Genomic DNA, 13,939 nt, shown 5'->3' with positions numbered 1-13,939 from the left:
GATTATGCAGTGATGTTTTTCAGTTTTATAAGATTCAAATTCAATGCAAAATAAAAGATGGAAAATCAACACAAGGTTCATGATTTTTTTTCTGGGCCCTCCATGCATTTTTTGCAATAATGTAACTGTCAGTCACATCTTGTGGCATCCAGTACTGTATATGTCTTGCACTGTCTGAGGTAACAGCGAGGAAGAGACAGAAAACCAGAGAGCAAAATTTAGGAAGTCAAAAACAAAGATTTCAATCTCCTTAGTGTCCAACTGCAGTAGAGCATGTTTTTAGTCAGGCAGGTAACCTTGCTAAACAGAAATGGTTGTGGAGGCAAGATAGATGGTGGAGTGGTAGAAGTTGGCGGGTGCACATAAATATAATAGTCAACATAAGAGGCAGGTTAGCTAAAGCAATGGACTTTTAGTTACCAGTTTTAGTAGACATGTTAAAACATTTTACTATGTTGAGGAGTTTTACTAGCTGATTCTTCCTGTGGAGAATCAAAATGATGTGTACCTACTAGGAATGGCAATAATCTTTTAAGTAAGATCATTCAATCACTTTGAACCCAAAAAACATTAATTGCACTCAAAAAAGTTACCTCTTCTGAGAGAGTTCCTGCAGGTTTTTCTTGATTCCCCGTAATCCTAAAAAAATACATAGTTCAAAGTTAATGTACAGTATTGTACATATTAATGAAGAAATATCACAGTCAAAAACCTCTTTTTAAAAAATTAAACAGTTTTAAATCATTACGATTATAGACTTCATTTTTTTTCTATTTCTATTCTATACTTTAACACAGCACCATGATTTTAATAACTTGAAGTACAGGAAATGAACTCACATTGACTGAAATTATAATGCATCCTTCTTGACTCGTATTCAGGAAATGAATTTCTCATATTTTCTTCTGACATATAGCCCATCAAATCGATATTAGCTCACAGAGCAATCCTATTCCCCAATTTACTTCCTTCTCAACCAATTTTCTCATACATGCCCATTAACACCCCCTGATTCTTCTACTACCTAATGATACTAGTGGCAATTTACAGTTGAAACCAACCTAACAACCATGACAGATTTCAAGCCCTACTCTAAACATCAATATTAAGTCATGGCAAAAATAAAAATATGAACAGAAGAGTGGGGCATAAGATCCTCTTGACTGCTTTGCCATTCAGGAAGAACTTGGCTTTCCTCCCCAGTTCCCATATCCCTTGATTCTCTTACTATTCAAACATTTATCAACTTTAGTTTTGAACATGGAGTTCCTTAACATCTAAGCCCAGCTAGGAAACAAAATCCCAAAGATCTGCAAAACAGTGAGCAAAAAAATTCTCCTCATCTCAGGCCTAATTGGGCAACCCCTTATTTTGAGACGACATCACCACCTGCTCTTCCGCAGTGAGACAAAGCAGCCTCTAAGCCTAACAATCAATTTCAAAATTGTTTATGCTTCAGTGAGACCACCTCTCATACTTCTAACCTTCAATGAGCAAAAACCAATCTTACTCAATCTCTACTCAAAGGAAAAACACTGATTTGTTATAATGCTCTTGGTCCAACAGTACAAATACTTACACTTCTGCTGCATGCTGGAAGCCTGATGCAGTCCCCTGCCCACTGGAGCTCAATCAGTAAAAAGGTAATGACCTTCTCACCCCAGTCCTGCGTAGAATTAACCAGCGAGGCAATGTCCAGAGGCTGCCTCTGAAAGCAGGTTTTGTGAGGAGCTGAGGCAAACGATGTGGCCACTCAGTTACAAAATGTGGGGATAAGGGCTGCATCCTGGCTGACACAATGAGTGAGGTCATTGCTAACAAATGACGGTGGATACTCCATGTGCTGACAAACAGCCCAGATCTTATGGTCTGTTTTATGATCTCCTTCTGCCAAAGACAGCCACTGGTACTATAGGGAAATCTCTAGACTTGGAAGAGCTTTGCAACCAAAGAGAGGAGGAGACAGCAGCTTCCATCACATGCACAAGGAGGTGTTGACAGAGACTGTAGTATCCACGAGCGTGTCAGCACATGGAACAGTCACTGCCACTTCCCAGCAATGCACTCAATGGGCTGTCGGGACACATCACTGAGTCCCAAATCCAAGTGCACTCTTCGTCCCAGCCTGCTCAATACCAGCTCTCACAGGCGGCCTCTACACATTGCCTGAGTATTTCACTCCTCACCAAGCCATAGGGCAATGAGCTCACCACTTCATTATTACCAGAACTCCTGCAGCCAAGGATACGTGCCAAGTTGTCAGCAGAACAGTGCAGAGCAGCAGGAAGGGAAGGATTTATGTAACGTTCTCTGCCCAACAGCATTGTCAGTAACCTGCAACTCCTTTTAGAGTTGAATCCATTTGTGCTCTCATTCCTAGGAACATATCCTGAGTGCTCAGCAAGGTACCAATCTAGTTAGTATATTACTTATCCTTCTTTATGTATGGGGACTAACACTGCACACAGTTGTTGTCCCAGTAAACCTCTGCAACAAGTGCAGCAACAGTTCTTTACTCTTGTAACTCAGCCCCTTTGCAATAAAGGCAAAGATACCATTAGGCTTCCTGATTGTTTTTGCTGCATATTAATTTTGAGTTTCATGAACCAAAATACCAAAGACTCTTTGAATATGAACATTTATTAGTTTCTTACTATTTAAAAAATATTCTGTTTTTCTGTTCTTCCTACCAAAATGAATAATCTCGTAATTTCACCAGATTATATTCCATGCCACCTTTATGCTTAATAAATCCTTTTGGCATCCCCTTGACTCTTGGTATCTCCCTTGCTGCTCACTTACCATCCTACTATACATTGTTAATAAACCCAGATATGTTACAATATGCTATTTTCATTCAAATCATTAACATTTTATTTTTCTGCTACAATCAATAAGTACCAGAAAGCGGATTGCAATCATTTTTTCTCTTCTTGTTTGGCATTAGCTTTATTTTCTGCAGCATACTTCTAATACCTCATTCAAGAAACTATAATTGAACTGAGCCTAGCCTATAAACATGCTTTGTTCTTTGACCACATAGGAATACAACATAACAGATGAACTCAATTTTCTTTTCTCAATTCCAACAGAGGTCATTGGACAGTAATCAGGAAAAGCTATACATTTCCTTCCTAACCCAACAGTGCCAGAGCTATTTTTACGTTGTTCCAGTTGTGATAGCTAATTTACCACTGACTATGGATCAGCACTGATCTGGACAACACAGCCTCACAATGCATTAACCAACTCATCGACAAACTGAGTAATCTCAACTCTTCCCTCAAGGTTGTATTTTAAACATGATCCTGTAATAATTATTTAAACAGAACAACTGAACAACAAACAAAAAGTGTTTTCCAAATTCAAAGAGATTAAATTACCGTAGCATAAATGAGAAAAAATATATAATTCACAATGTGAAGAGTCTCCTGATAGCTAGCACTATATTTTTTTTTTACCCAGAGAGTGGTTGGGGCACGGAATGTGCTGACTGGGGTGGTGATGGAGGCAGGCACATTGGTCAAATTCAAAAGATTGTTAGATAAGCATATGGAGGTATTTAAAATAGAGGGATATGTGGGAGGAAGGGGTTAGATAGTCTTAAGCGAGGTTTAAAGGCCGGCACAACATTGTGGGCCAAAGGGCCTATATTGTGTTGTACTGTTCTATGGTTATGGTTCTATGGTATATAATCATCCTACCACAGGCTAAAAAAAAATGTCAAATAGCTCAATGCTAACCTCTGGGTCAGGACACTGGCTCAAACATATCTTCAGCTCAGAACAGACTATTTCATCCAAAAAGGACCATGCTTTTTATTTTCTTCTCTTGGGCCTCTTCTCACCTTTCTTCATCCAGCCCTTGAGTTTTCCTGCTGATGGAAAATAATCCATCTGAAGTATTAACTTTGTTTCAAGCAGGCCTGCATTTGCTACATTTATTTAACATACATTTTATTCCTTTCTTCATGCTGAACTAAAATGTTTCTCCTTAAGTGCACCTGTGTTAGTTTTCGCAACCATTTCAAGAATCACTCAAATGGACATACAGCGCTTTGTACCATCAAAGTCCAAACTGAAACACAACACAACTTAAATTCCCTGTCACGGAGGTAACATTGGACCAATATAGTTTTCATTTATTAAAATTCTGATCACAATTAAACCTGTGACTTCTGCCATCAAGAAGAATAAGAACAAAGGTAACAGATTCAGGGGAACACCACCATCTGCGGGCTCCCCTCTAAGGTGCACACTATCCTGACTTGGAAATACATCACCAGTCTTTCATTTATCACTTGGTCTCGATCTTAGAAGTCCCTACACAACAGCATTATGGGAGTCCCTTCACTAGAAGGGTGACAGCAAGGGTGGCACACCACCACCTTCTCAAGAACAATTAATGAGAGCCTTGTCACTAATGCTCAGTTCCCACAATATGAACATAAAGAAATGAAATTATTGACTGGATCAAAGCAGTAGAAATTTACCCCTTTAATCTGCTTTCATCTGTAAATTCAGGCACAGATCTCTGTTCCCTTTTCCTCCTTCCAGACTGTTCCTATAAATAAAAATAACAGAGTGCATGCGAATAACAAATGTATTTTACATAATTTCCCAAACAGACAGATCTGTGTCCATACACAACAAATTTCCTCAAACAGCAAAGCCTGCATGGAAGAAACTGAGAAACACAGAGGATCCCAATGTTTATGGAGCTGAGGGAAGAGGATGCACACTGGTCAGCGGTTGGAAAACACCAAAAGGCTGGTAACACATTTGGCCTGCTGAACTTAATGCCAGGATTTCATTAGAATTTTATCACCCAGCAATAGGCCTGATCAAAGGCTTGGGATTAGAGCCTGAAGACTGTGGGGGGAGGGGCCCTGGAGATCTTGAGGGTGGGATTCCTATTATAGAGTCATTGAGTTGTAAAGAACAGAAGCAGGCCCTTTGACCCACCATGCTGACCTTTTTGCCCATCTACACTAATCCCATTTGCCCACATTAGGTCCATATCCTTCCATGCCTGGTCTTTCCAGGTGCCTGTCTAAATCTCTCTTAAATGTAGTGATTATATCTGTTTCATTCCCTTCTCTGGCCGTGAGTTCCAAATATTAACCACCCTCTCGTAAAAAGCATTCCCCTCAAACCCCTCTGAAACTCGTTCCTCTCAATTTAAACCTACACCCTCTTGGTTTTGATAACCCCCACCATGGGAAAAGAATTCTATTTACCTTATCTATGCTGCTCAGAATTTTATATCCATTGATCAGATCACTCCTCAGCCTCCTTCACTCCAGGGAAAACGAACCCAGCCGATGGAATTTCTCCCCAAAACTAAAGTCCTTCAATCCAGGCAACTTCTGAAGAATCTCCTCTGCACTCTCTCCAGCAAAATCCCATCCTTCTTATAGTGTGGCGACCAGAATTGAATACAATACTCCTAGTGCAATCAAACTAGTGTTTTGCAAATTTACAACATAACATCCCAACTTTTATATTCTATCCCTTGACCTATGAAGGGAAGCATAACTTCTTCACCACCTTATCTACCTGTGTTGCCACCTACAGGGAATTATGGATGATCCCCTTGTTCATCAACATTAGCATGCTATCATTTAATATACATGCCATAACACTATTTGATTTCCCAAATGCATCAACTTGCACTTGTCGGGATTAAATTCCAGCTGCCAGCATTCTGCCCAACTTTCCATCAGATTTATATCCTGCTGTAGACTTAGACAACCTTCTTCACTATCCACAATAACATCTTTTGTGTTATCCGCAAACATATTAATTATACCTCTAACATCCACATCTAAGTCCTTAATACAAGTCACAGACAACAAAAGACCCAGCACCGATCCCCGGGGTACACGACTGCTCGCAGAATTCCAATTAGAAAAGCACCCTTCCACCACCATTTCCTATCACCAAGTCAATTTTGGATCAAATTAGCTAGATCTTCTTGGATCCTATGTGCCTTAACCGCCTGGACCAGCCTACCATGCAAGATCTTGTGAAATGCCTTAGTAAAAGCCATGTAGTCAACATCTACTGCCCTGTCCTCATCAGTCATATTAGTCACCTTCTCAAAAAACTAAATCAAATTAGTAAAACAGGATTTGTCATGCACAGACCCATGCTGGTTATTCCTGATCAGCCTATCTTTCCAAATGTACACAAATCCTATCCCTTAGAGTTTTCTCCAATAATTTTCCTAACACTGATGTAAAGCTCACTGACCTGTATTTTCCTGGCTTATCCCTGCTGCCCTGCTTAAATAAAGAAACATTAACCATGATCCAGTCTTCTGGCACCTCATCTGTGGCCAACAAAGATGTATAAATCTCTGTCACAGCCCCAACTATCTCCTCTCTTGCTTCCCATGCTAATTACCTGACCTTATCTTGGAAATGAAATGGGCAGGTGGTGGAATTGTCAGTGATGGAACACCTTGATAACAGTGAAGATAATTTTGTAAATTTCAAGGTAGTTACAGAAAGGAATAAGGATGGTCCTCTATTGAATCTTGAATTGGGGGAAGGTAGATTTCAACAGCATAAGACCTGACAAAAGGAGATTGGGAGCAGATGCCTGCAGGTAAAACAACAGCTGACGTGGGAGTCATTTTAAAGAGTTAGTAAGAATTTAGGACCCGTATATTCTAGTAATGGTGAAAGGCAAAGATAGCAAGATTAGGGAACCTTGGATGAAAAAGGATAATGATCAGCAAGGAAAAGGAAACATATGGCAGGTGTAGGCAACTGGAAGCAGGGGAGTCTCTTTGGGAATATCATGTGCAGGAGAGAATTTAAGAAAGAAATTAGGAAGGCCACAAAATATCCTTGGCAAGTAAAATTAAGGAAATTCCCAAGACAGTCTCTGAGTATATCAGGAACAAGAGAGCAACCAGGGAAAAAGAGAGACCAAAGGGGTAATCTGTGTGTGGAACCAGGGTTGTGATTGAGGTCCTAAATGAATACATCTCATCTGTATTCACCAAGGAGGACATGGAGATTTCATCCAGCCCTAGCGATTTTTCAACCCTTATGCGTTCCATGACATCTAACACCTCCCCCTTCTTAATACTATCCACGTACTCCTCTCTGAACTCAATATCTCCCACGCCCTAATATGAAAATAGTGCTGACTTATTTAACTACTAAAAAGTCTAGCTCTAATGTCAAAATTATATTCTCTTTTACAGATTCTCTATCAGAAGAAATAATTTTGCCTGTATCTACATTGTCAAATTCCTCTACTAGAGTATCTTCACCAGATACTCTAGAAACTTGTAAACTCAAAGGGAAAGTTCAAACAACCAATCTTCATCATTTAATTCTGGGTGTCATTCTAGTAAATCTCTCCTCTACCTAGAGATCATTGACCTGGAAGATTAGCTCTGTTTCTGCATTGTCATGAGTATTTTCTGTATTTTTATCTTTCTTGAGACTCAGTATCCAAATACAGTCTGACCAAGGCTCTGTACGGCTGAAATCTCACTTCCTTCCTTTTATGCCTCCATCTCCAATGGTCAACATTTCATTATCTATTTGACTACTGTTGGGTCTGTTAACAAGGGCACCAAAATCCTTTCCACCCTCTGGAGGCTTATGCTCTCACCCAAAGGAAAATATTTTGATTTTTCTTTCTCAGCTGCGCATTTCTCCACAACGAATTTCAGCACCACAATTTTCACACACTGTCTGCCGAAATTTCTATAACTTACTGTTTCCACCAACATAGCTTAATGTTCTTACTGATGATGTCACCTGGAAGTACATATACAACTCTCTAAACCTTCATCTGATTCATTAATATATCTCATAAAAAGCTAGACATTGTTCAAATCTCTGGCAAACATTACTTGTAATATTTGACAATCAAAGAAATCTCTCTTTAGCTGCTCCCTCTTCCATCTCCCACTGAATTATATCCACCTCCAAAGATTATCTCCAATTTCATGCCCATTCAATTTGTTACAACAATTTCTTGAGGAATCAATGAATACATTCTGATCACATCCCTAGCTATCATCCAAGGACTCTCCAAAAATTCAACCTAATTAGTCAGATAAGGTCTGTGATGTATGCTCACATTTTTTGACACTTGTTTGAAGGGCTCTGTCTTTCTGTCTTAACTTCTAGAATTGACCCTAAAGTTATCATCATTTAAAATTTGGAAAATACCCATAATGGAATCCCTTTGAAAAGTTAATTAAAGTAAGAATGGTAAATGGAAACCAATAGGCTTGGTTTCTATCAAAGTAAGACGTGGGTCATTTCTAAATATTGCCTCCTGCATAGATTATTTGCTTGATGTATTTGCGAATTCTATATAAAACACACAAATTTTGCTGTCTAGTTCTATATTTCAAAGGACAAATTTCAGAAAACAATGAATAATTTTAGAAAGTTTAACCTTATATTCTCCATGTCTTTCTTGTTCTTCCCTTCCCTTCTTTAGTCTATGTTTTCGCTCTCGATCTTCCCTTCTTTCCAAATCTCTCTTTTCTCTTTCCTTGTGTTCCCACTCTCTATCAGGATCCTTAGTATCTTTGTATTGATGCTTTCTCTTATCTTCTTTGGATTCTTTGACTTTTCTCTCTCTGTGTTTCCTTTCCATTTCTTCAGCCCTGGCCTCCAAACCGGGCTCTTCCCTGTCCTTTCGTCTCTTTTCCCGATGTCCATCACGATGTCCATGATCTTTATGCTCCCTGTGTCGCCATTCATAATCACCATCTCTAAAATCAGAAGATCTTCTTTTCTTCTCTTTGCTTTCTTCATTACTCTGTCAATACAAGCATGCTTTTCACGTGCATGGTTCATTTCATTTACTAGAAAAACTGAGCAAGGCTGTGCTCGCAATTTTCTTTAGTTAAAATACACAAGCACAGCCTTTGCAAACACAACCTACTATTTAAGCTGCTACAAAAATTTTAGTTTATACCCAGTGCTTTTCATTGCACTTCATTCCCTTGTTTTGGTGCAATGACAGCTTACTCCATTCAGTAACATTGTTATAATAGACCTTTGATATATTACAATTGATTGGAGTAAACAGGCAATTTACAATGTAGCTCAATCATTACATAATTTCAAAAATTTAATTACAAAATTAAACAAAAACAGAGACAAAGAAAATTGCAGAACAAGTATTCACTGTCAGAACAAAGATCAATTTGTAATATATGAAGATCTGTTTATAACATACATGAATGACTTGGGCACTCGTAACATACACTAATGACTTGGATGTGGAAGGCATGATCAGATGACACAAAGATTGGCAGAGTTGTTAATAGTGTGGAAGGCAGACTTAGGCTATATTAATAGAGATATATCAATGTGTTGGTGAAATGGGCTGAAAAATGGCAGACGCAGTTTAATCCAGACTAATGTGAGGTGCTGCATTTTAGGAGTACTAATGAGGCTAGAAAATACACCATGAATGGCAGGGTATTAGGGAGTATTGAGGAACAGAGGGACCCTGGAGTACAAGTCCATAGAATCTTTAAGATGGCAACAAAGGCAGCTAACTTGATTAAGAAGGCATGCAGGACACTGGACGTCATTAGTCGAAGCACTAAATACAGAAGTGTGGAGGAGATTCACTAGTATGTTGCCTTGGATGGAGCAGTTCAGTTATCTGGAGAGATTGAAGAAGCTAGGTCTGTTCTCCCTGGTGCGGAAGAGGTTAAGAGGGAACATGATGAGGTATATAAAATTATAAGGGGCATAGATTAGTAGACTTCAGGACAATTTTCCCCATATCAGAGGTAGATAAAACCAGAGATTTAGGATAAGAGGGAATGAGATTATCCAGCGACTTTCCAGCGACAAAAGAGCGGAGTGTGCCGGAAATTAATGAGGACTGAGTTTTTTTTTTCCTTTTCCAGCGCTCGGGATAGCGGTGAGTAACTGCGCAGGTGCGTGATGTCACTCGGAAGCGCGCGGGTGATTTAAAAAGACTGCCATATCCAGCGGGCAGCTGAGTGAGAGGGAGCAGAGTGGTTTGGGCTTTGGCTCAACGGGCTTCGGCGAGACCGGGTAAGAGGCGAGATTTATAGAGAGGGGGTAAGTTATTAATTTATTGATCTCAGTGGTATTTAGCAGTATGCATCTGGGGTTGGTCTTATGCTTGGAGTGTCAGATGTGGGGACCCTGGGAGACTACGAGACTCCTCGATAACTACATCTGCACAAAGTGCACCGAGATGCGGCTCCCCAAGGAACGGGTTTGAGAGTCTGGAGCAGCAGCTCAATGACCTTTGGCTGATTAGGGAGAGCGAGCAGGAAGTAGACAAGAGTTATAAAGAGTTTGTAGACAGTACCTCTGTGGCAGTCCCTCTCGAAAACCGGTATCTCATTTTAGATTCTGTTGGAGTGGATGACCTGACAGAGGAAGACCTTGGCAACCGGGACCTTGGCACCATGCCTGGTACTGTGGTCCAGCGGGGAAAGCGAAATGCAGTGGTTATTGGGGATTCTATAGTAAGGGGTATGGATAGCAGATTCTGCGAAACCGACAATGAATCTCGGATGGTATGTTGCCTCCCTGGTGCCAGGGTACGGGATGTCACGGACCGGGTCCAGAATATTCTGAGGGGAGAGGGTGAGCAGCCAGATGTCTTGGTACATGTAGGTACCAATGACATAGGTAGAAAAAGAGAAGAGGTCCTGAAGGAGGAATACAAGGAGTTAGGGAGAAAGTTGAGAAGTAGGACCTCAAGGGTGGTAATTTCAGGATTACTACCTGTGCCACGTGCCAATGGTAGAAAGAATAGACAGCTCTGGCAGATGAATGCGTGGCTGAGTGACTGGTGCAGGGGGCAGGGCTTCAGATTTTTGGATAACTGGGACCTTTTTTGGGGGGAGGCATGACCTATTCGCTAAAGATGGGTTGCACCTAAATTCCAAAGGGTCCAATATCCTGGCGGGAATGTTTAATTTAGCTGTTGGGGAGGGTTTAAACTAATCTGGCAGGGGGATGGAAACCAGGATGTTAGGATACAAGATGCTAGGGTGAGGGAGGAGGTTTATAGAAACAAGTCCAAGACAGTGTGCAGTGAGGATAGCAAGAAGGACAGGCAGGTGAGAAGTCAGGATAATTTGCTGAACAATAGAAGTACAACAAATCAGGATGTTAGGACACAGGATGTTAGGACAGAGAATGAGGTATCCAGAAACATGTCTAAGATAGTGTGTAGTGAGGATGGTAAGAAGGATAGGCAGGATAATTTGCTGAACAATAGAAGTACAACAAAATCAATAGCAGATACTGGACTAAATGCACTATATTTAAATGCATGTAGCATTAGGAATAAAGTAGATGACCTAGTGGCACAACTACAGGTTAATAAATACGACATTGTGGCAATCACACAGAGTCATTGCTTTATGATGGATGTGATTGGGAACTGAATGTCCAGGGGCACACAGTGTATAGGAAGGATAGGCAGGTAGGCAGAGGGGGAGGTGTGGCCATGATGGTTAGTAGTGATATAAATCAATAGAAAGGAAGGACATTGGGTCAGAAGAGGTGGAATCCTAATGGGTGGAGCTAAGAAATAGCAAGGGTAAAAGGACAATAGTAGCAGTTATATATAGGCCCCCAAATAGCAGTCAGGAAGTGGACGATAAGTTGCAGTTTGAGATAGAAAAAGCGTGCCAGAGTGACAATGTGAAGATAATTATGGGGGATTTTAACATGAAGGTGGACTGGGAAATCCAGCAAGGCAGTAGAACTCAGGAGAGTGAGTTTGTGGAATGTCTACAGGACGGTTTTTTGGAGCAACTTGTTGATGAGCCCACGAGGGGATCGGCTGTTTTGGATTGGGTGCTGTGTAATGAACCGGAGGTGATTAGGGAACTAAAGGTAAAGGAACCATTGGGATTAGTGATCACAATATAATTGAGTTCAGTTTCAAGTTTGAGAAGGAGAAGCTGATAACTGGTGTATCGATATTTCAATGGAACAAAGGAAATTACAATGGTATGAGAGAGGAGTTGGCCCAAATTGATTGGAAGAGTAAGCTAGCTGGAGGGACGGCAGAGGAGAAATGGAAGGAATTTCTACAAGAAATAAGGAAAATGCAGGATAGATATATTCCAAGAAAAAAGGTTTTGAATGGAAAAAAGGCACAAATGTGGATAACGAGAGAGGTGAAGGCTAAAGTAAAAGCAAAAGGGAGGGCGTACAAGGAAGCAAAAATTAGTGGGAAAACAGAAGACTGGGAAACTTTTAAAAACCTGCAGAAAGAAACTAAGAAGGTCATTAGGAAAGAAAAGATGAATTATGAAAGGAAGTTGGCGGATAACATTCGAAAGGATACTAAGAGTTTTTTTTAAATATATAAGGAGTAAAAGACAGACACGGGTTGATATAGGACCAATTGATAACGGTGCAGGAGAGATTATAATGGATGATAAAGAGATGGCAGAGAAACTGAATGAGTATTTTGCATTGGTCTTCACTGTGGAGGACATCAGCAATGTGCCAGTTAGTCAGGAGCTTCACAGAATGGAACTGAGTTCAGTTAAGGTTACTAGAGAGAAGGTGCTAGGAAAACTAAATGGGCTGAAGACTGATAAGTCTCCTGGACCGGATGAGGTGCATCCCCGGGTTCTGAGGGAGGTGACTTTAGAGATAGCGGAGGCATTGGTGATAATTTTCCAGGAATCGATAGACTCCGGCATGGTTCTGGAGGACTGAAGGGTCGCAAATGTAGTTCCGCTGTATAAGAAAGGTGGGAGGCAGCATAAAGGAAATTACAGACCTATTAGTCTGACGTCAGTGGTGGCAATGTTATTGGAATCTATCCTCAAGGATGGGGTTATGGAATACCTAGTGGTGCAAGGCAAGATAGGTCCTAGCCAGCATGGTTTTGTGAAGAGAAGATCCTGCCTGACCAACCTATTGGAGTTTTTTGAAGAAATCACAGGTAAGGTGGATAAGGGAGAGGCGGTAGACGTTGTGTATTTAGACTTCCAAAAGGCCTTCGACAAAGTGCCGCATAAGAGACGAGAGGTCATAGAATTACAGGTAGGATAACAGAATGGGTGGAGCATTGGCTGGTTGGCAGGAAGCAAAGGGTGGAAATAAAAGGATCTTGTTCTGGTTGGCTACCGGATACTAGTGGTGTTCCACAGGGGTCGGTGTTGGGGCCGCTTCTTTTTACCTTGTATATTAACGATTTGGATGATGGAGTAAATGGTTTTGTGGCTAAGTTTGCGGATGACACCGAGATAGGTGGAGGAGTAGGGAGTATTGAGAAGACAAGAAGGTTGCAGAGAGACCTAGGTAGTTTAGGAGAATGGGCAAGAAAATGGCAGATGAGATTCAATGCTGAGAAATGTGCAGTTGTACACTTTGGAAACAGAAATAAACGGGCAGATTATTATCTAGAAGGAGAGAAAATTCAAAGTACAGATTTGGGGGTACTCGTGCAGGATACCTTAAAGGTTAACCACCAGGTCGGATCGGTGGTAAAGAAAGCGAACGCTATGTTGGCATTCATTTTGAGAGGTAGAGTGTATAAAAGTAAGGAAGTGTTGATGAGGCTCTACGGAGCACTAGTAAGGCCTCATTTGGAATACTGTGCACAGTTTTGGGCCCCATATCTTAGGAAGGATGTGCTGATGTTGGAGAGGCTTCAGAGGAGATTTATGAGGATGATTCCCGGAATGAAAGGGTTTACGTATGATGAGCGTTTGTCGGCTCTTGGACTGTACTCACTGGAGTACAGAAGAATGAGAGGGGACCTCATAGAGACATTTAAAATGTTGAAAGGACTGGACAGAGTAGATGTGGCTAGGCTGTTTCCCTTGATGGGTGAGTCCAGGACCAGAGGGCACAATCTTAGAATTAGAGGGTACAGTTTCAAAACAGAGATGAGGAGAAATTTCTTTAGCCAGAGGGTAGTTAATT

The 13,939-nt window shown here is 40.8% G+C and overlaps 1 protein-coding gene across 6 annotated transcripts in view; it reads right to left on the bottom strand.

Moving 5' to 3' along the window:
• The window catches only part of dync2i1 (dynein 2 intermediate chain 1), a 74,025-nt gene that overhangs the window by 43,237 nt on the left and 16,849 nt on the right, over positions 1–13,939 (bottom strand). For all 6 annotated transcript variants that reach the window (XM_052016041.1, XM_052016042.1, XM_052016045.1 and 3 more), the window contains exons 5-7: positions 8,433–8,801; positions 4,493–4,563; positions 594–639 (exon numbers count right to left, since the gene is read on the bottom strand). In XM_052016041.1, coding sequence (XP_051872001.1) covers positions 594–639; positions 4,493–4,563; positions 8,433–8,801 — 486 coding nt within the window. The remainder of the gene's footprint in view (positions 1–593; positions 640–4,492; positions 4,564–8,432; positions 8,802–13,939) is intronic.

Source organism: Pristis pectinata, chromosome 5, assembly GCF_009764475.1.
Source record: "Pristis pectinata isolate sPriPec2 chromosome 5, sPriPec2.1.pri, whole genome shotgun sequence".
NCBI classification, from domain to species: Eukaryota; Metazoa; Chordata; class Chondrichthyes; order Rhinopristiformes; family Pristidae; genus Pristis; species Pristis pectinata.
This window is presented reverse-complemented; position numbering and strand designations above follow the sequence as displayed.